This window comes from Meleagris gallopavo, chromosome 1 (genome assembly GCF_905368555.1).
Source record: "Meleagris gallopavo chromosome 1, MGAL_WU_HG_1.1, whole genome shotgun sequence".
In the NCBI taxonomy this organism is placed as follows: Eukaryota; Metazoa; Chordata; class Aves; order Galliformes; family Phasianidae; genus Meleagris; species Meleagris gallopavo.
In genome coordinates this window covers 131,619,101-131,641,405 of record NC_139404.1, presented here as the reverse complement: position 1 = coordinate 131,641,405, position 22,305 = coordinate 131,619,101, and the positions used below count along the sequence as shown (strand labels likewise).

Below are 22,305 nucleotides of genomic sequence, written 5' to 3'. Positions count from 1 at the left end.
CAAAGACCCAACATTGAGGGAAGGGACACATAATCAAATGAGCCAAACTATACTTCGTCATTAAGGATTCAGTAATGGGTGAATGTCCCAAGTTTTGATAGGTGAGTCTCTGTAAGGTTTTGAAAGTGTCCCCATTGTTATTAAGTGTCCAGCTCTACCTTGAGGAACTTCAGGAAGACAGCAGCATGTCTCTCCTGAAAACTGACCACTGCTATTTTTGATCTGTGTTATTGAACACCTTGGCATCATGTATATCAGCTAATATATAAACTGCCATGGAGAATAAGCCCTTGGACTGCCTGCCATCACACAGCAGACCTTCCAGTCCCAAGGAGGTCTGCTTCTGCCCCACAAACACTATGACTTTCTTTTCTTCCTGTAATAGCTATGGCTGCCCTCCAGGCCATTAATTGCTGTCCATGAGCCACAAATATTTTTCCATCAGCCAGGCATTTTCAGCTTGTTTTTCTGTGCTTGCCTTCCAACTTTTTGCAGTATTTTTCTTTGGTGTGAGCTCGTGTCCTTGCTCTGTTCAGGGAGCTGCCAGCATTAGAGTCATTTCCTGAGAAAGTCCATCAACTTTGGCTGCATGAAAGGGTGTCTCTGGGCTTAAATCTACTATTTCTTTCTATAACCAATAGGAGAGGACAGGGAGTTCTCAGCTCCAAAATGAATCCCTTATTTTGTTTTGCTCTCCTGGGTTTCTCGTCTTGCAAACTGGAAATAATCATCAAACATTGTCATCAGTTATTCCTGTATTTAAAGCCTAATTTCTGGCAATGGTGTTTCACATTTCTTGTGCTTTCTCTTGCTTACTTCTCCTCTCCAGCTTGTAAACTTCCCCCTCCTTGTATCATTGATTTTTCTGAAAAGAAATGTTGAGGTGCAGAGCCCCAGGCCCTGGAATTGAAGAGACTATCTCTTCTACTGTGTTTTTTTTCAGGTTTTATTATAAGTTAATAGGTACAACTAAGTCCTCAGACTCGGTCTGCCTTGAGACTCAGGATATTTTCTCCTCAAAATATATTAGACTTCATTAAACCAGTCATGTCCAACCCAAGGCCAAAGACCACATGTGGCCTGGCTCAGCCCTGAGCGTGCACCCATCACTCAGCAACAGCCACACATTGTTGCAGTTGGCACTGTCTGAACTGAAATCAAGGCATGGGGAAGGCATAGTGCAGTGCTAACTCAAGAGATGGCAAATAATGTTATGGATTATGATATATTGTCCAAACACACACCTCTGAACAGCAAAAAATATGCAGCTTTTCTTTCCACTGTGATAAAGGCATTTGAGAATAAGTTTCAAGGCTGCCAAAAAAAAATCATCAGGTTTTTTTGGTATCTTTGCAACTCCATTTTCAGTTGACATAAATACGTTACCTAAAAAATTTCAAAAGGTGTGTATAGAATTGCAAGCAGATATTCAACTCAAAAATCTGATCATATATCTCTGTATGTCCCTCTTTTATAACACCCAAATTATCAGAGAAAAACATCCCTCCCTTTACAGTCACACATTATTTGTGTCATCATTTTTGTCAGTATGTACATTTGTGAACAACTATTTTCATGGATGAAGCACAGGAAGAGCAAAAATTTCACCAAAAATTCTCTGATGAACACCTAAGAATTGCAATCACAACCAACCTGATGCATTGGTTTCACATTAACAGGGTCAAATATCTCACTGGTTTTATGCTTTTGTTGCTATCTATTTATGTTTAGATAAAAAATATTAGCAATTAAAATAAGTTTTGTTACTTATGTACTGTAATGATATTATTACATATTTTTTGAGGGCTGCTTCAAAAGTAATGTCTCCTGTTTTATTTTATTGGCTCATGATGTCAGACGCGGATGTTGGTGGGATAGCAGTAGAGGTTGAACCTTCCCACCAATATTCCGTTACGTCTTGTTGCCATGTGACGGATGGCAGCAGAGGGATGGTCTGACACAAGGCAGTCTGACATGGAAGTGTGGATGGAGCAAAGGCATGTCACTGAATTCCTTAATGCACAAAAAATATCACCCATTGACGTTCACTGACGCTTGCTGAACATTTCCAGCCTCAAGGGTCAGTGGATGGACCAAATATTACAAAGCCTGGAAGCAGGAGAGAGAATTATTACCCAATCCCACCCCAATCCCTTGGGAGACAGAGGAGCAGGGACAGCTCTGACAATGGCAACAGTCAGGAAAAGAACCTGGTCCATAAAGATTAATTTGCCTTTTGGTGTGAAAAGGCAGTACTACAGAGTAAGAGCAGAAGCTGCTGTAGGACTTATCCCATCCTAGAGCCTCTGCAGTCCCACAGAGTCACTGATGCCAGGGGATGAGCTCCTCTGCTGGAAGAAGTAGCACTCCTAAACAGCCACTGCACACCTTCCTTCCCACCCAAATCACACACTGGCATTTCATTTTGTTTAGTTTTCCTTTCTCATGCAATACTTTCAAGAACATACAGACCTTATTACAATTATTTACATCAATACAAAACATTTATGTTGTGTAGTTTGTTTGAATAAGCAAAAACCACTTACTTCATAAAAGATGATCCTTTTTTTCTTTACATTCCCCTTGTATTCAAGGCATCACGTAAACCACAAATCTCCTTATGACCAAATTTTATCTCACATTCATATTTCTTTCTCCAGTTTGGAGGACAGTCTGAGGTATTAACTTTCTCTGGCACCAGCACTCCATGTAACAAGTTCTACTTCTTTTCCAATACTGAGTGAAATCCAATTCCTCTCCTACAGCCAGATGTGTCATCATGCTACTCATAGAGCATATATGAAGGGCAAACTACATTTTGAAAGGTTACATTTATTGAAAAACCTAATTCTCTAGTGTGGGAATAGCAATTGCTGAAAAAAGAACACTGCTGATGTACCTAAAACCTTCTTTTTTCTCATGTTGCTTCCAGCAATGTTCAGAATTTTTCTTCCTTCAAAGAACACATATGCAAGAAAACTAACATTTTCCAGCACATTCAGCAACCTTCTTCACATCCGCCCATAAAATATGTGTATTATTTCTCATTGTCTTTAATATCCTGCACTTGGAAACAATAATTCCTGTGGTCTTGTCTGGTTGTCATTGACTCAAACTGTCAGAAATCCAACTCCTGTATCTTCACATAAAACATTTAGAATACTTGAAGAGAAATTTTGACTTGAATCTCATAAGCCGTGAAAATTTCTTCTAATAGACTTAAGGATTTCTTAATTCAAGCCACATCCTTCCTTTGAAATGCTTCAAATATTTTTGGGGTGTAAATTCAGAGCCAACTCTAAGTGGTGGTGGAAAGCAGTTTGATTATGGCCTCTCCCAGAGTAGTTCATCTCTGTAGTTTGTGGGACTCCGTGCAGTTCCAAAATTCTTACTTTACAAATTTGTTTATTTGAAGCCAAAATTTTCCTGATTATTTTTTTCTTAGAGTTTGAAAAGTATCTGGGCTGAACTACCAAAAATAATTTTTTTCTTCGTTGTCCATGAGAGGCGTCACTTATGGATCTGTAATGATCTAAATCTTAAAGCTGGATCTCTTCCCCTCCTATGCAGATGAAGATAATACAGATGGTGGAACTACATATCCACTGTCGTGTATTGCTTGGAAGAGAGAACAACCAGGTTCTTCTACTCATTTTGATTCTCAAAGTGCAGCATTGTTAATGATTATTTATTGCTCCCTTCTGATTTTTAACAAGACTTGAATCCAGTTAGACAAAGCCAAATAGGCAGTATTTTGCATCATGACTGCATACTTCAATGTAAAGGATGCATGGTTCCCAAAACTGCATCACTGGTGCAGACACATTTTTTACAGGAATCTATTAAAGACTTTTACATTCATATCAGAGAGGAGAAGCAGGCCAGCAAAGAAGTTGGAAGACCAAAGGACAAGAATATCCGTTATTACTAATAATTTGTCCAATCACTTCCAGGAATAAAACTTTATTTGTATCAGTCAAATGACTTTCTAAACACTAAAATATTATCCAAATTTTTTTCTTGGCAAAGATAACAACGTTACAGCTGCCTATGAATCTCTGGATATGAGATGTTGGCAGATGCAAGAGAACTGAATTCTCCAGTGTACACTATTCTTACTCCATTACATTGAGGTATTTATCTCTGGGAGAGGCAACCAATTAATGTAAAGAACTATCTGAATTGTAAAAAAAAATAAAAAATAAAAAAAATTCTCTGAAAAAGTTCATAGATTTACAGTTGACAACTGTATTAGGCTCAGGAAAAAAGGAAAGACTGGCTTTTTAAAACAAAAATAAAGTGAATTTGGGGGTAGAAGGAAACTACATTTTCACACTGATGCAGAATAGCCCTTTTGGAGAAAGCTTCCTTATTGTTTCATAGAATCACAGAATCATAGAATTGCTCAGGTTGGAAAAGACCTTAAAGATCATCAAGTCCAACCACGGCCTAACCATACTACCCTAACTCTAACAGCCCTCCGCTAAATCATGTCCCTGAGCACCACATCCAAACGGTTTTTAAACACATCCAGGGATGGTGACTCAACCACTCCCTGGGGAGCCTATGCCAGTGCTTAACAACCCTTTCGGTAAAAAAGTGTTTCCTGATATCCAACCTAAACTTACCCTGGCTCAACTTAAGGCCATTTCCCCTCGTCCTGTCACCAGTGAGAAGAGACCAGCCCCGCTCTCGCTGTAAGCACCTTTCAGATATTGGAACAGAACAGTAAGGTCTCTCCTCAGCCCCCTTCTCCCCAGACTAAACAGCCCCAGTTCCTTCAGTCTCTCATCGTAGGCCACATTCTCCAAGCCCTTCACAAGCCTTGTTGCCCTTCTTTGGACCTGCTCCAGCACCTCAATGTCCTTTCTGTACTGAGGTATCCAAAACTGAAACTGAACTGAACTGGGTTTTTGTATAATTTTTTTTTAAGGTTCTCAGCTTTCTCCACACCTTCCCCCGCCGAAAAAGGATAAAACTATTGGAAATACAAAGGAGAAAATAATCTAACTTTCCTTACCTGCCTCATAACAAGGGCATGTACGTGGGACACTGCATTTCAAAATGCAGCCTAGCCGCAAAACAATAGAAGTAGGTTCCCTGTTTCTAAGCAGCATTTTATACAAACATATTTCTAACTTAATCAAATCATGGAAGACATGGAGAAGAAGAAAAAAGCTGATATACATCCATCTGCTGGAAAAGAAGTGTGTCTGGTCCAAAATGTATCTCTGTGTCTCTCATGAAAGATAGCCAGGATGAATTTTTCACTGTTGTGAGAATAAAGCAGATCTTAAACCTTTGCCATTGTGTATCCTTTATCAGCTCTCTGCTTCCAGCACTTATGTATGCATATTCCCACCAGGAAGACACAAGCCAATGCGACTGGAACTGTTGCAATGTACCAGGGCAAGCCAACAGCTGGAAAAATAAAGAATTGATGTATTATCAGAAAACATGGTTCTCTATGCTCAATGAGGAAGAGGAGAAGCCACCTTAAAAAGGATGTCTGCAAATTAACCTTTCAGAAGGCCTAACTGCTTCTGAAAGGAAGAGGTCTATTGATGCTCTGGGACATATGTTTATCAGGGTGGGAGGAAAGTATTGGAAAACAATGGAGGGTGAGAATTTACAGTTCATTGTGGTTGTATACTTTCCATCTTAATTTGGTGAAAGCAGCGACACTTCAAGCAGGAAATAAGGGCAGCGCACGGAAAGAGAATACGTAATAGCTAGTCCACTCTTAACCTCTGTGAACTGTTTTCTCTGCTCTTTCAGGAGCATTTGAAAAATTATTAATGATCAAGACAAGACTGTGAGCTTCTTCCCAAAATACACCTAATTTCCTCAGTTTTGGATTATGCAGACCTATACTGGTTCATGGGTTGCCTCCTCTGTAGCAATATTTGTGCAGCTCATGGAAGACCTGGGCAGCGCATTGTATAGATAAGTGAATACAAGTCCCTCATCATAAGATGCTGGCGTGGGTTATGAGATACAACTCATAATGAAGACTGCAGTTTTTCATGTATCTTTCTAACACAGTGTGAGCAAGCTTTTGTGATTCATCAGTGTTATGCAAAGAAACAATTAGCATTGCTTCATACTGTTTTTACAGCTGGTTCTTGGCCAACAGTCACAACATGAATTGCACTGAGTTTAGGGCTTCTCTTTCCATCACTAGGAACCAAAATAACAACAGCCACCGTTATTTATATTTCTTGTTATTTTGGCAGCAGTTTGCATGAGGAAATGGAACTCTTTGATCTTTATTTTGCTATTGTCTTTTTTTTTTTCCTACTTGTTGAGGAACTGGGTAAGATCTGTCCTTATTGCATCCAGTGAGAGTGTGCCAGTAGTCTCAATGGAGCCATCATTTCACAAAACGTGTCTGTATTTGAACCTCATCCAGCAAACAGATATACCAGCACAAATTTTTATGCCTGTGGAAAACGTCTTCAAGTGACCTACAGAAAGTGTTCTTTGTGAACATACTATTCTAAAAAGTTGTGCATTTTGAGTCTACATGTGAAAGAGGCAACTAAGATCTCCCAAGCAATTATTACCCTAATACTAAGGTCTGAAAGCACAAAATACTTCAATTGTAATTTAGATTTAGAATAAGTATAACAATTGCAGCCTGTTTCTCTCCAAGTTAGTTACCTTCCTGCTTGACCCGTGTTGGCAGTACTTGGGATCCATATCTGTTCTGGGCCAGACACTTAAAATCTGTGTAAAAATCCACTTCTTCCACAGATTTAAAAATCAGTGGCACTTCAATGAAGTTCTCACCATTTTCTGTGATTTCTCTGTAAGAAAAAGGAAAATTAAATGTGAGTTCCTTTTATCAACTATCTATCAGCTCATTCTAACAGCACGTTGCAAGAAGTTGCACTGGATATTTGCTCGTTTCTGAACTAGCTCCTCTGCATTAGAGGACACTGTGTTACCCAGACTAGTTCTACCAACTCACTGAGTCTCCTTTCCATTTAGCATCCATGCTGCACTCACTGATTCTTCCAAGAAAGAAAAGTCTAGATTTGTCCTGCAAAAATGAAGGGAGGGAAGAAATGCAAGCAGAACTGTGTATAACTGAGCTCCCACACAGCATCGTGGAAGGATCTTGTTCCTTCTCTCTGACTACCTATTTAGTTTATGAGATTGATTCTGGGAGAGGACATATGTAAAACACAAACCTGCAGTCCTTCTCTCAGCAAACTGAGCCACCATACCTGCTTATCATTCACCCAAACTCAAGATTTCAGTACAAGCAACTGTCTAGAAAGTTTCTAGCCTGATTTCTTCAACAGTGCAACTACTGAAAAGGGGTTTTCTAGGTGCAAATATTATCTCTGGATATCTTTTAGTCACTGCTGGAGAATTTATCCAGCTGCTCTGTAATGATTTGTTCATGGGTTTGCTATGCACCATGACAATGGATTTGCCTGTGCACACATTCTGGGTCAGTACCACAGGAAGGCAGCGACTTGGCTGTGGGTGCTTTGACACAGACTTCTGTGAAAAATTGTTTGTTTGTTTGTTTGTTTTGTTTTGTTTTGTTTTCCCAGTGGTATTTGACCTGTTTTGACATAATGCCTCTTTGGAGGCACCCAGAAGAACTGAGGCAGCTTCATTCCATGGGTTCTTTGTGATCCCTAGCTGGTGTAGCTTCCCTCCTCTGTTATGCTGTTATGTAGTAATGTGTAATAGTAGCAGCAGCAAAAGCAGCGGCAGCAGCAGTAGTGGCAACAGCAATAAAGGTCTAAGTAAGAAAGCATATGTGTTGTTCTATTCTAAATCCTGTAGACACTCCTGCTGTTGCACTGTGTATTTTAAGGCACCTCACCGTGATTTCAAGGCTTTCTCATTTATTCATGCAAACAACATTATAAATTAATATACTCAGTCAAGCTGTGAGGAATATCAAAGCACATAAAGGCTCAGATCCCCAGCTGTCAATGTTACGTCTGATTGTAACTGTGCAATAAACTCAACGTGCCCAGGTTGTTATGTAGCCCTGAGGCTGAAAACAGCCCACATCCATAAATATTAAAAACTTTTGCCCCTTAAAACAGGGATGCCGTATCCCCAGATCCTATTGCCAATGCCTTTTGCATCATGCTAAGTTCTAATCCCTAGCCAGGAGCAGTTTGGGTAGAACATATCTGGTGAGTGACCAGTTTAACTGTTAACAGCATAGGCAAAATGTCAAAAGTCTTGAGGTATGCAGCTGTGAGGCAACTCAGATAATGGCTCAAGATAGGGAGAGACAATGGACCATGGTAAGAGGATGTTTTCCCTCCCACCAGCATCCTGCTTGGTGCTGCCCTGGTGCCAGCACTAGCACTCTCTGGGCATCTTTGTGAGTCAGTTTAACTATTAACTAACAATAAAGTAACAATCCTAAAGGGAAAAATAACAGTAATTAAATTAATAATAATTAGAATAACAATAATAAAAAATGCAAACCAGAAAACATAGACAGTTTTCTGCTATCTCAGTGTATTCAGAGGTTCATGAAGTATCACACGAATGCCAGGCAAGGATGTTGACATTTTCTTGGCACAGGGCAAGAAGAGAGATAAGACAGGCACTGGGAAGGATCAGGGCCCCTTGCTTTCCACTGCAGTCAACTCATACATCAGCTCAGCTACCCACAAACTGTGCTTCAATGTAAGGCTCTTTGTTGGCTCATTTACAGTATAGAAACCTCTCTCTGCTTGGGCTGATCTGCACTTATTTGTTTTGTTGATTTTATATTTTCATTTGCTTATTTTTCTCAGCTCTCTCCTTTACTTCTGGGCTCTCCTTATGCCATTTCATTACCTAGCATCCAGCTGAAAGCCCCTATTGCACCACAACCACAAGAAAACACTTTCGCCCAACTTACTGTCGTTCCCCCTCCATAACTCTGTTTTGCTTGTAAACCACATCGATCGTGGTATCATTCGCTAACCATTCCACGTCAGTGTAGATGTTGCTGTTTGGTCCAGCAAATACTTTACATGGGAGAGTCATCTTGGAGCCTGTTGGCAGAGGAAGATTAAAAAAACGTTCAGAAGCATGTTGAGATCTACTCTTTCTCCTGGTGAACAGAGCATCTCTGATAGGAGATCGAGTTCCCACACATGTCAAGCACTACTACACTGAAAACTGATGTTAAGCCCCAGCTTGCATTTGCTCCCCTACTCCTTGGCAGCGAGACAATTCAGTCTGGCAGTCTTTTCCACTACTTAGCAAATTACTTTTCCATTCCAGCAGTTATCAATCCTTGTACAATACATATTTCTCAGGAGATAAAGCTGTGTTTCTATGCTCCTTCTGCTGTTTTGCAGTTCAAGGGGCAAGGTTGCTCCAGAGCAATTGGTCTAACCCACAGCGATGCAGGCGAGGACATTCAGTTCTAGATGAGACCCACGGGGACAACGTGACCAAGCAAAAATTCAGAAATGTTTCTATAATTATTGTAACTCTGAGCTAAGGATAAGGAGCCCTCACACTAGTGGATATTTATTTCATATGGAAAACACTTGGCTCAATAATCATACAGTATTGCTGAAGAGAATCCAGTACACTCCGTGGGGCAGACAGGCAAAAAATGAAAGACAATGTTACACTTGCAGAAGGAAAAGTGGCAGTGAAAACTAAGGCTCATGGGACATAGCTGTGTGTATAATACCCAAGTTAGGAGACCTTAGTGTCAAATATACATGGCATTCTCTAAAATGAGGGAAAGCAACTGAAATGCATTGTTACAACATCATCTTTGAAGAAAAATTGAGGTTCTTGCAAGATATGCTCTAGCTAGTGATAGATAACTTTCTGGTTCAAACAATAAGAAGCAATGAAAAATGTCTCCTCTCAAAAGAACTGGGTGGTTCACTCAAAGCCACCCATCAACCTAGGGTTGACTGGGGGAATATTGAAAAGCGTTATGTTCTTGATAAAGGGGGAACTCTGAGCAGCCGATCTAAGCACGCAAACATACCTCTCATGCTTTGTTGCTAAAATCTACAGCTATTTTACTTTGGTTTGTACAAGGAGACATGTTCAGTAAGCATGGTGGTGATGAGCTGATGATTGGACTAGATGATCTTAGTGGTCTTTTCTAACCTTGCTGATTCTACGATTTTATGAAAATAGTTTCTTATTGCAGATATAAGAAGGAAAAACTACAGTGAAAAACTACCACAGCACCAATGTTCAGTTAATATAATTGAGACCAAAAGAACTGCAACAGTTTATGCCAACGAATTAGGGTACAAATCAGGGAACCTGATCTAATTTTCTTCCGATTAGACACTTCCAAAATAATGCTCATCCTTACCAAGAGCAGCTGACGTTGTCTTCTGAGTTGGATACACAATTATGGGGGTAATTCTCTTTTCTTGTTCTGCACACAGAGAGAACAGAGTCATTGCTACCACGACAGAAATAACAGGCGTTGTAACGTGCTGCTCGGCTCGACATCTTGCACTTCCCACACAGCAGCTTGTTTCTAAACCCCGCGGCAAGGAGAGTCATTACCCAACCAGAGGCACTGTGTCAGCGGGGATAGACGGGCCCAACCCGGCATCGTGACCCCGGGTGATGGGTGAGGAAGGCAGGGATAGCCAGGGGATCGCAGTAATGCCGAGCCCAAGGCTGCCACAGCCTCCGGCCGCCCCCTGGTGCCCGCCGGGCGCCCCGCAGCAGCAGCCGCGCCAGCGGCTCAAACCGCCTTGGGAAACAACGGTTTTCCCCAGCTCTGGAGAGAATACTCGGTGTTTTATTTCCTAAGCCCTCTGAAGTCATTCTTAGCAACCTCCAGCCCCCTGAAAGATTAATTACTCGGTTTTAAGACCGTGGGCAGTTGCCATTGCGACAGCCAGTTCTGCCTCCTGCAAATGTGCTTCTGAATGCGAGGGCAAGCTCTGAGGTTAGCCACAGAGCTGAGGTTAGTCAAAGAGCTATGCCAGCCATACTGCTGGAAACCCCCCCAGTTTCAGCATCAAAAGCCAGTGTGCCTTCTACCTTACTTAGCAGTACTGAATTTGAGCTCCTCTCCCTGATCTCACCAGCAAACCGTCTGTTGTAAAAGCTTTCTTAAGTGTTCTCAGTGCTCAGTATTTACCAAGAGTCTGCAGTTTAATTGTTCTGGTGATTTCATATGTGACACCTTCATACGGAAAAGCCATCTTGCAGGTGTAGTAGCCGGAGTCTGTAGGTAATACAGAAGTGAAGAACAGAGAAGACGACTCCTTCAGAAATACAAATTTTTCACTGTCATCTTCCAGAAGCAGAGCATCCTGGAGAAAGGACAACTTTTGTTACAGCTCAGATAGGTGTGGTTAAACCCTGTGTAACCTCCAGACAAAATTATTTATCTTTGTCTCTCTCTTACAAAAAGTTTGCTGATCACTGTTGAATCTGTGCAGTTTCACTTTCCCACCGTAACTCAAGTTCTATGAACATGTTTTCCTCACCAGAATGTTCTGAAGCATTATATGATGTATGAAGAACTGCTACTTTAACATATCTTTCCAGTAACTCACACATTTTAAGATGGAAAAATATACTAAGTTACTTCTGGAGTGCTCTTACGAGCAATCACGTAAGACATTCTTCTAAGAAAAATAAATTATGGTAATCATAAAGGTTTTTACAGTATTGCTTTCTGTACACGACCTCATAAGAGCAATATTCAGAGGCACTCTTCTCAGACAAATACATTTCAGTCATCATGGAATCACAGAATGTTTTGGGTTGGAAGGGACCATAAAGCCCACCCAGCCCCAACCCCTGCCATGGGCAGTACTGCCCATACCAGCTCAGGCTGCCCAGGGCCCCATCCAACCTGGCTTTGAGTGCCTCCAGGGTTGGGGCACCACAGCTTCTCTGGGCAGCTGTGCCAGTGCCTCACTGCCCTCTGAGTAAAAAGTTTCCCCCTAACATCCAATCTAAATCTCCCCACTTTAGTTTAACACCATTCCCCCTCGTCCTATCACAATCTAAACCATGTAAAAATTTGATTTCCCTCCTGCTTATAAGGAGGTTACCTCCTCTGAACAGCTCACACAGGAGGTCCCACTTTGTGGAATTCCCTACAGGGGCCGTTAAAAGAAGCAGAGCACCAAAGAGAAAAGCCTAGTCTGAAACGGCTACCCTGGAATCGGGTTAGGTGAGCTGGACTTTAAAACACTCCCCGTGGAGCACTTCAGACCACACTGAGCCCACCCCGGAGAACCTTTCCTAAAATACATACACCTGTCCCATAAATTCCCAGTATATTATGCTACAACATTAGATTGCTCATGATTTAACAACACAATGCTCCGGACAAACAGAAAGTGAAGATAGATGTTCGTCTACAAATGAGACAGCATTTTAGATTTTGCATAAAGAGAAATTGAAAATTCTACCTTGTACCATTGGAGCTCTGTGTTTGTCCTGTTTGTTGTAAACTCCCACAGGTTGGGGCAAACGAGCTTTCCAGAGGTGAAAGTGAAGAGGACTTGGGGATAGGCGATGTCCCGAGCAGCTGCCTTCTGCACGACCGTGAGGTGGATGGACACCTCAGCACAATAGGAGGAGTTCCTGAAGACAGCAAGTAGACATGAGCACACAACGCTGGTGAGGAGACCTCAAGCGGCACCCTTCAAACCTCTTCTTTTCTTCTCTTGTGTAAACTAAGCTTGCTGTGCCACCTTAGACTAAGTCACGATTTTGATTTTACAAGGAGGGATAACACGTCCACCTAAATACTAGCAGATATGTCACAAACTCTCCACTCCTTTCTTTGGAAGAGGTCTTGACTGTGAAAACTGATTGCAATGTAAGGGAGAAATTAAAACCTTAAAGCACTGTATTAAAATACATCTGCCGTTGCTACTGTGCAGCCAGCAGTTTTTCCTTGAGGACATATTATTTTACACAGGGAAGAAGGTTTCAAAGTTTTATAGTATTTATCTCTTTCTCTTTGTCCCAAGTGGCAATTGTTTCCAGCCCCAGGAAGGATCAAAACGCATAAGTCATTTGGGGGATACAGGTGCTTGAGCTGCATCCTCTTCTTCTACCCTCATTTCATAGCATGCTGAAGAAATGTTCTACTTCAATGATAGGAGCATAGGGTTTGTTTCTATTCTATCAATTCTGTAACAGTGTTAGCAGTGAAGCTATCTACTTAGTCTCTGCATATCTTTCTCAAACAGGTTTCACAACATTTTACTACATCTGGAATCCATGGACACATATGGATACTGGATAACGTGGAGTGAGGTGCCCACTGCCAGGCGTGCCCTGGAAGGTGGCAGGAAGGAGGAACTGGCAGGAAGGAGGAGCTGGCAGGGACAAGGACCCTGTATCATATGGTTTTCAAGCCCCAGTGGCACTGGTGTTTCTGCTTTCCTCACACCACCACAAGACCAGATCCCCTTCCTCTTTCAAAACTATACAAGCTGTCAGTTTGTAAACACGCAGAAAACAACGACCTAGAAAGAGCTCACATTGCAAACCACCGTAGTACCACAAGTCTGATCCCAGCCCCATAAACGCACATTGAGTCTCATGTGAGATCATCCAGCAATGCCAAGGCAATCCAATTCTGATTAAAAATGTGAAGTAGAAGAAAAATAAAGTTCAGGAGAAAGGAACAGGGAAGAAGAAAGAATCTCAGAATGCTGACTTGGCATATTCTTTATAAGGCAATCTGAAATGCAAATAATAGTATCTGCTTCTCTAAAGCTGTGATGTAGGAGTTGCAATCTGCAGAGTACCCTGTTTGCAGCACACCTCTGCTCACTGCAGCCCTGACTGAGAGAAAAATAAGCTAAAGCAAACTTTCATGTACACTTCTTCCTTGTGAGATTATAGAACAACTAAGCTTGTCAATATGCACTGAGATTTCAGTTTATATATATACGTATAGGAGACACAACTTCTAACATTTCTAACTTTCCATATTTTTTCCCTAATAAAGTCAGTAAGGAAATGATCTTACACAAATAAGCTCTGAGGACAGCTGGACTCAAATTAATCTATTTTAGGCACAGTGACCTTGTTAGTGAATTGAACCTCCTTTTAAACACCTACCTTCTGGTACAGATATACACTCCTGAATCTTCTTGTCTTGCTGGCAAAAACCAGAGCGCGTCTCCTTTTGCCCAGATTCTTGGATCTTCATCTCTTCCTAATATCATGGTTTTTGAATCATTTTTGTACCATGTGATATTATGTGTCAATGCAGAAAAATCCATATGTTTGTATCTGGGGGAAGGGCATTTCAGAACCACAGGTTCTCCGTGCAGTTCATAGTAGTATTGGAAAAACATGGTGTGATCTGGGCAGTTTTCTATATGAATTAGAGACATTTTGTCATTACTGTTGGCCAGGCATACTAAACAGAAGGAAAAGGAGACAGAAAATGAAACAACCAAGCCCATGCCCTTACCTGTGCTTTTCCCTTGTTGGAGCTTGAAAGCAGAGGCACACACTGTGCATGTAATCAGGGCAAAGAAGAACCCATGCATTCTTTCCCAGAGGAAATGGGAAGAAGATCGAGGGAAAATGTCTTGAAATCTGCAGGCAAGTTTTTTATGACACAGAAGATACAATCAAAATACTCAACATTAACTAAAGGGTTTACTATTCTTCTCCTAACTCCAGACTTGATAAGCTTTGATACTCCTTGGTGAACAACAGTCCTTCTTCACTCCCAATTGAGGGAAGATAATTTGTGGAACAAAAGCATCTGGCTTAGTGCAAATGCTTCTTGTCTGTCATTTTCCTGTCACTCTGGGAGATGCAAACAACACACCACAAGATGCTGCTGTCCCCACGGTAGAAGGGTAGAAAAATACAGCTCTCTGTATTTTGCAATAAGCTGTGACTGAGGCATGGGCCAGATGCTTCAACTTAGCTGTAATGTAGCTTGTTTGGATAAGCACAGGAGAAAAGATGCAGTAAAGTCTCTTCAAGTCTCTGCTAAGGCTCTACGCTCTCATTAATCCTCTGCCACATTATCTTCTCCACTGTGGCTACCAAAGTAGGCCGGGCAGCACATATCTGCAGGCAAATAGTATAACCAGAGCCAAGCTCTCAGTGTCTCCAACAAATTTATCTCCCGAGACAACAGCTTTGACTCCCATAGTGTGCGCACCCACCTTGCTGTTGGGACACATGTGAGTTCTCTCGTGTGAACACTATAACAATCGGTGCAAGCAAATGATGACAAAAACCCTGAACAACACGTCCTAGGTATCTGGCAGTGACCGCAGGGGAAAACAAAACTATCTGCTCCAAGTCATTCATTAGCTATCATATGGGCGTGAGCACAACAGCTAGCACAAAGTCTATCTGTTACTTAATAATACAGCATCATAACACTGAGTTGCCTCCCATAGTACAAGGTCTTCACTCATTTCCAGCACACTGATGTGGAGCTGTATCTCTTCGCAGGGCCACACCTGGATCTGGAACTAGTGACTCCCTTTGCTGCATTAATATCCCCAAGGTACGCAAGGAACATACTGTAGGAGGAGATTTGCTCTCTTCTTATATCCTTAGCTTAATCAAAATACTTGGTTATTTAATTCAGTCCCTTCAATTTAATATCAAGCAGTCTCCGTAGGCCCTATATAAACAGAAGTTTTTAGGTATAGCTTTCACTCCAAGATCTCTGTTAAGATTCACTTACCTGTGGTTCTGCATCCTTTCAACCATTAGTTTCTCATGAAAAGACGTGAGAATGAAATTGCTGGTATGGACCTTATATAGAGCTTAACTCAAGGCACAGCGGAAATTTATCTCTCATTGCCCAATCAGATCTGTGTCAAAACCAAGTGACATTTTAGGTCTATCTTTCTTTCCTTCCGTAGAGTGAGGATGAGGGAAATACAGGCAAAGAGAAAGAAAATATGCACTTGGATTTCCCAAAAAAGGGGAAATGACTGCTAAATATATGACTAAATTTCCCTTTTTCTGACGAATGGTAATTTGCTTACACTCATGTCTCCACGTGACTTTCTTATACTCTGCCTTAAATAAAATTTCTCATGGGTAACAAAAGGTGTCCTTCAGCACAGTCAGCAGCAAAGTAACTGCAGTCTTCACACAACGTGTTTTGCAAGTTTTCATGTGGACAATATGGCAGGTTTTTCCTCTTTTGTGATTTCTCAGATAGCTTGTGAATCACAAATGGGTTGATTCCTCTTTCTTTCCATGACACCATCTCAGTGTCATACTTTGCGTGGAGGCTGTCTTCACAGTGGAGTATGAAGAATAGACAGATGTAGGCAGGTCATGGTCTCGGGGATCATAAGTGGAATAGTAAGATAAGGGTTACTAAATGTGGTAATGTTGACTTCCACCTTTCTAGAAGAGGGCAGTCAATGGAAGACTTCAGTCAGCAACAGTACCACAAGTCAGTTTTGCCTTGTCCAGACATGTGATGCCTCCTGTGGGCAATTCAGTATTTCTCCCAGCCTCTTGATCCTTGGGAAACCAGCCATCATGCACTGCGTCACCGCTGGCAGTGTGTGGTGTCTGGCTGACCTCCCAGAGCTGAAGCTGGCACACAGGTCCCTGCCCACAGATCTCAGACAAACCTCAGCTGAGCAGCCCTGGTTTGGAGCACCAGGATCCTAACTTGATGTTAAGGCTTCCTCATGCTCTCACTAACCAAATAATCACTCAAAAATGAAAACAAAAAAAACACTTAAGATCATACTGCCATTTTCTACAAGGAGAAATACTATACAGCTGATGGCATCTATCAACATACTGCAGCCTTTGGGGATATGTCATAAATTCAGGTTGCACATTTTCTTTTCTTCAGGCATTATCCACAATATTACTGTAATTTCAGGAAGTAAATGATGGGGAAGGAATCATGAAGCTTCATATTTCAATCTGGGATGGTCTTATAGTTTCCATATTCTGATCAACACGGTCATTGCAAGGATTTTCATAGCTATCAGACCCACTTGTGGCTGTCTGATTTTCCTCAGACAGTTCTGTTATCCATAAACCAAAAAGGCTGATAATGCAAATAACATTAGCTACTGTCCCGTGGTCAAGAGAAAGGACTTATCTCTGTTCATATTAGATGCTCTTGTCTGGGTTACAAAAGCACTAGTCTGGTTTACTGGAGACCCTGCACTGCATTCTGAGCATCCAAACTCGTGAATTAAGATGATTTTAGCCCTTCCTTTGCCAGGTCAGTGTACAGCAGCCAAACAGAAGGTCTGTCAGATAAAATGACCCATTTTATATGAAATAGTTCAGACTATTACTATACAACAGCCTTCACTTATGCAATAGAGATGGGAATCTCTAATGAATCATAGAATCAAAGAATCATAGAATAGTTTGGATTGGAAGCGACCCTTAAGATCATCTAGGTCCAACCCTCTGCTATAGGCAGACACCTCCCTCTAGACCAGATTGTTCAAAGCCCCATCCAGCCTGGCCTTGAATGCTTCCAGGGAGGGGGCATCCACAACTTCTCTGGGCAACCTGTTCCAGTGTCTCACCATCCACACTATAAAGAATTTCTACCTGATGTCTAGTCTGAATCTACCCTCTTCCAGTTTAAAGCTATTTCCCCTTGTCCTGTCACTACATCTACTTCTAAAAAGTCCCTCCCCAGCTTTTCTGTAGGCCCCTTCAGGTACTGAAAAGCCTCTATGAGGTCCTTCCAGAGCTTTCTCTTCTCCAGGCTGAAGAGTTTGAGCTGTCTCAGCCTGTCCCTCTAAGGGAGATGCTCCAGCCCTCTGGTCATCTTTATGGCCCTCCTCTGGACATGCTCCAACAGCTAATGGCAACCAGACATTTTCCCAGCTAATAAGCTGACGTTAATCACATCTAAATAGAGCAAAAATGCAAGGAATTATGTTGGAAGTCTTTGAAAAGATTGCACATACCTGTGCTAACCTGTGCTAATTACGTTCAGTGAATAAAGCCGTCTGATAGCAAGCTGTTTAGTGAACAGCAGAACGAGCACAAATTGCTCTTCTGTAAATATGTGTCCCATGCTCTTAACATGCACACACATACACACAAATCCCTCTGCTACAACCACTTCAGCTCATGGCCCTTCGTGGCCTTTCTCTACCTCACTCCAGCCCTTTCCTTCCCTCCACTTTACACCCTCTGCTCCCACCTCACCCATGACTACCTTGTCCAGACAAGGTGCAACCTATCCTTCTGCTCAGGTACAACCAGTGCCAGTTGGTCAGTTTGTGTGCCCATCAGCACTCACTGGGACAGGGATCTACCTGACTTTCCCTCCATAAGGCAACGATTTGGGTCTCCAATCTGTAAGAGTCATTAGTGATCAGTTTTCCTCATACATCTACAAATACAGGTGATTTGAAAACAAAGTGCCTTGGAAAATACATCTGAAGTGGGATACATGATTCAAAGTAAATTTACAGTGCAACAACTTACGCTGTCCTGTTTTTGAAAACTAGACCAAAACCAGCTATCTACAAAATAGTAATACTTATTAATTAGGTAACATGTTGTCCTCGGATTCAAGGATTCAGTCCTAACAAGGATTAACAATTTCAATCAACGTCCTTCAGAAAAGATCTTAGCCGTCTTTTATCTCAGAAAATTTGTGATCACACACATCTGTATCAGTACTTTTAAGTCAAAATACTTTATCTGGAAGTACAAAAGTCTAGCTTAAAGAAGTTTAGCAAAAAAACGAAAGACGTGATAAGCATTTTTTTAGGAACTGTCTGCTGAAAAGACCATTTCACTTTGTGGTCATTATTATTTATAAACAGAAATATGCAAGTCTAGCAGATACATACATAGAGACACTTTTAGGGAAGCTGGTGTCATTCTGTGGTTTTGCTCTGCAGATGATTCATTTATACTGCTTGAAATGATGGAGAATTGCTGTGAAATTCCTGACTTGAAGAGCAGGCTATTCCCTATATGTCTCACTTGTTGCTCATCTCACCAGATAACTATTTCCCACAACGTGCAGCTGCCTCACGACATTTGGGTGGATTTTTCTTCATAATAAAATAACCAAAATCTCAAATAATATTTAATATTCTAGCAGTGTCTTCCAAACTAGGTTTCAAAAGACCTCCACAAACGAGACATGTCTACTCATTATCTGCAGTTCATGAAAATTCAGGCATTGTGGAGCAGCAACAAGACCATCTGTGTTATGGACAGCTAAAGGACCAGGTTTTTCTGGTGACTACCAGGTTCTGCTGTCTTTGATGGAGGAACTTGTCCAAGCTTTTGTGGCTGATGCTATTTGGCATCCAGGAATTGCACTCACATGGATATTACCATTTATTCCTGTTACTCGGCTTGGCTGAGTCAGCTCTACATGATTAAAAACAGGAGTAAATTGCTCTGTTCACATGAGAATAAGGTGGTGAGGCATTAAAAAATACTGAATGCTGAAAGCTGACTGGCAAGACAATGCAAAATAAAACACAGCTATTTCTCCAACACACGTTCTTGGACTTACTGATATGAGCAAACCTGGTTATAATAATTTGTAGTTCCCAGATGGGCTCTTGGGGAGCATTGAAATGGAAAGGGAAGAAAAGCTGTCCAACTCCAAGAAACACCAAATAGATGGGACAGAAAGAGTAAGACTGAGCAGAGGGACTAGCCTGATTTGCATCAGATGTCAAGAATTCAAAAATTTGCTGGCTTTTCCAGAGAAATAAGTGCTTTCATATACTAATTTAAATGGTACATGAGAGGAACAGGGAGATGCAGGCCAAGAAACATGGAGGGGTGCTTGTTTTGCAAGAGCAGTGACAGCTTGGTTGCAGGCTGCCTCCCTGCTGTCCCATGGCTCCTGAGTTTTCAACAGCTTCTTTCACTGCAAATGCAACCTGGCAGCCTGGGAAGACAGATTATACTGCAAGAGTTGGAAGGAGAAGGGAGAACAGGGAGGAGGAGGAGGAGACCCTTATTGTAGAATTTAACAAGCAACAAGGGACTAAGGAGCTGGAAAGGCCCAGAGCCAGCAGCAATAAGCCACAAGAACTTCAAACAACAGAAGACTATGTTTATCCTCTCCAGTGCCTCCTCTGCCCTCAGCCCAAACAGAGTCAGAACTAGCACAGGAGGGCTGGTTGAGGCTCTCCCTGTGCTGGTCATTCTTATCACTGCACACATCATATCTGGGTTTGTGGTTTCCTTCTAGGAAATGGAGTGGTCTTCTCCTGTCCAGTGGTGCTGTGCACAGGCTGCTGGCAGCAGGTCAACTCATCTGCACAGAAACACTGCCATAGAGAGTGATGGAATAAAGAGAAGATTGTTAACAAAGTGGGGTTTGCTGGATTTGGGTTTAAGGAAGAAAACCTTCCTTGGGTACTCTCTATGTAACATATGATGCAATGTGGGCAAGCAGTGCAGGCAGACTGTGCAAAGCTGATTCTTGAAAGATGAAGAGGTAACGCATCTCTGTCTCTGTGCACTGAAATGAAGAGGGTAATCCAAGTTGCTGAGTAATGATAGTCTCACCATCACCGTATCTGAATGCTTCTCTGAAATTACAATAAAAATTGAAAAAAGTTTCATATTTTCTTTTCATTACCCACAGATAAAAATACGTATGGGCATGCTACGGTGTGTCAAAAAGCAGCTTCACCAGTGCAGATTGTTTGCTGTGAGTGAAGACAGTCAGGTCACTGTTGAAATGCAAAGGCGGAAGCATGTGTACTTCTTTCAGAGAACCACAGAATCATTAAGGTTGGAAAGTCCACTAACATCACCCTGTCCAACAGTCAAACCATACCTGTGACCACTCTAGGCCACGTCCCTCAGTGCCACATCTACATGGTTCTGGAACACCTCCAGTGACAGTAACTCCACCACCTCCCTTGGCAGCCTGTGTCACTGCCTCACCACACTTTTGGAGAAGAAATGTTTCCTAATACCCAACCTGAACCTCCCTGGCTATTACCTCTAATCCTATCACTGTCATCTGGGAGAAGAGATTAACCCCCACCTTGCCACAACCTCCTTTCAGGTTGTTGTAGAGAGCAAATTGTATTTCTGCAGATGATGGTTGACAGGGCAAGTGGACCACAAGCAGCAGCTCAGCTCAAGAAGTTTGCTCAGCTACCAGTCACTCCCCTGCTTGGTCAGAGTAAGCCAATAGCACGTGCCATCTACCATGCCTCTGTACCTCTAAACATAGCTGAACACAAGCATGGTCACTCACCGCATTGAGGATGACTAGTGGAGCAAACGACGCCAAGGAAAACAGCAAACAGACACTTCCCACCTCTATGGCATCTTCTCAGACCGCAGGCACTGAGTCAGAAGGGGACACATTTTGAAAGACAGAAAAGCAAACCTGAGATTGCTGAGTAAGTTGATTTCTCTCTTCTCCCAAAACTGTAATGGTGCTTGCAGTTGTGAACCATTTTTGATATATGATGCAACACAATGTGCTCCGTGGACTTGCATGTGAAATGTATATGGGAATTTAAAACCACAACCACAATTATGAAAAGCCCATGGAAACAGCAGACAGGGAAGGAACTGTGTCCACACAAGAAAAATGACTTATGTGAGCCAGAACATTAGGAATAATGTAAGATTTCTAACTCTGTTACAGTGGATGGCTTAAGCAGCCAATGCAGAAAACAAGGAATTCAGAAGCCGAGCAAAACAAAAAACAGATAACAAAATTTTTGTTCACTGCCTTTTTTGTTAGCTGAACTTAAATTCAACTGGTAAAAAGTAATTTCTTAGCTCTGAGAAACAGTGACAAATATATGTCCTGTGAGTGGTGAAGAACTGAGCTTGTCTTGATCATGGATTGCTATCAGTGCACTGGGAGGGTAACACTGACCATTCGTTGTTTTTTAGATGCCCTAAATGAAATCTATGTTTCATCCAAAAGATGAAGTTATTTATTTGATGCAGGCAGTAAATTCCTCATTTGTCTTAGTTTTAATATCCTTTTTATAGTATTGTTCAGTCACTTGTTTTAAGAAGCAGGAGCATGAAATTCTTACAGTGGATACAGTTACCGAAGGTATTTCTTTCCTATTTCACTACCAAGACATGAAAAGTCTTCATAGAAATTGTGTGGGACTTGAGTGGGGTGTCATAGTGTGAAACATATGAAAATGTAGGTGATATGGAGGTAAAGACACCAAAGTTTCAGCGGTGTCTTTTATTCCTGCTTATTGCTTGTCCTGTGCTTAATGGCACAACGGTCAACACTTCTGACTGGCAGCAAGAGTGGCTTGAGAAAAAATGGAGAGAAGATGTGAGACTTGTGCTAGATGAGTGATACAATGGAAGAAAGGGTTACAAATAAATAAT

The 22,305-nt window shown here is 41.7% G+C and overlaps 1 protein-coding gene across 2 annotated transcripts; it reads right to left on the bottom strand.

Moving 5' to 3' along the window:
* Window positions 1-835: 835 nt before the first annotated feature.
* LOC100542672 (interleukin-1 receptor type 2) lies at window positions 836-21,401 on the bottom strand. Of its 2 annotated transcripts, none has more exons than XM_085214311.1 (9): window positions 21,191-21,401; window positions 14,429-14,556; window positions 14,071-14,329; window positions 12,402-12,576; window positions 11,114-11,288; window positions 10,328-10,393; window positions 8,891-9,026; window positions 6,664-6,809; window positions 836-5,421 (listed from the first exon to the last, which is right to left on the bottom strand). In XM_085214311.1, the coding sequence occupies exons 1-9, from the start codon at window positions 21,193-21,195 to the stop codon at window positions 5,294-5,296; spliced, it is 1,218 nt and encodes a 405-aa protein (XP_085070437.1). In that variant the 5' UTR covers window positions 21,196-21,401; the 3' UTR covers window positions 836-5,293. The 2 variants fall into 2 exon arrangements, with proteins under 2 accessions (XP_085070437.1, XP_010726144.1); XM_010727842.4 differs by lacking the exon at window positions 21,191-21,401 and adding an exon at window positions 15,674-17,881.
* Between the last annotated feature and the right edge of the window lie 904 nt (window positions 21,402-22,305).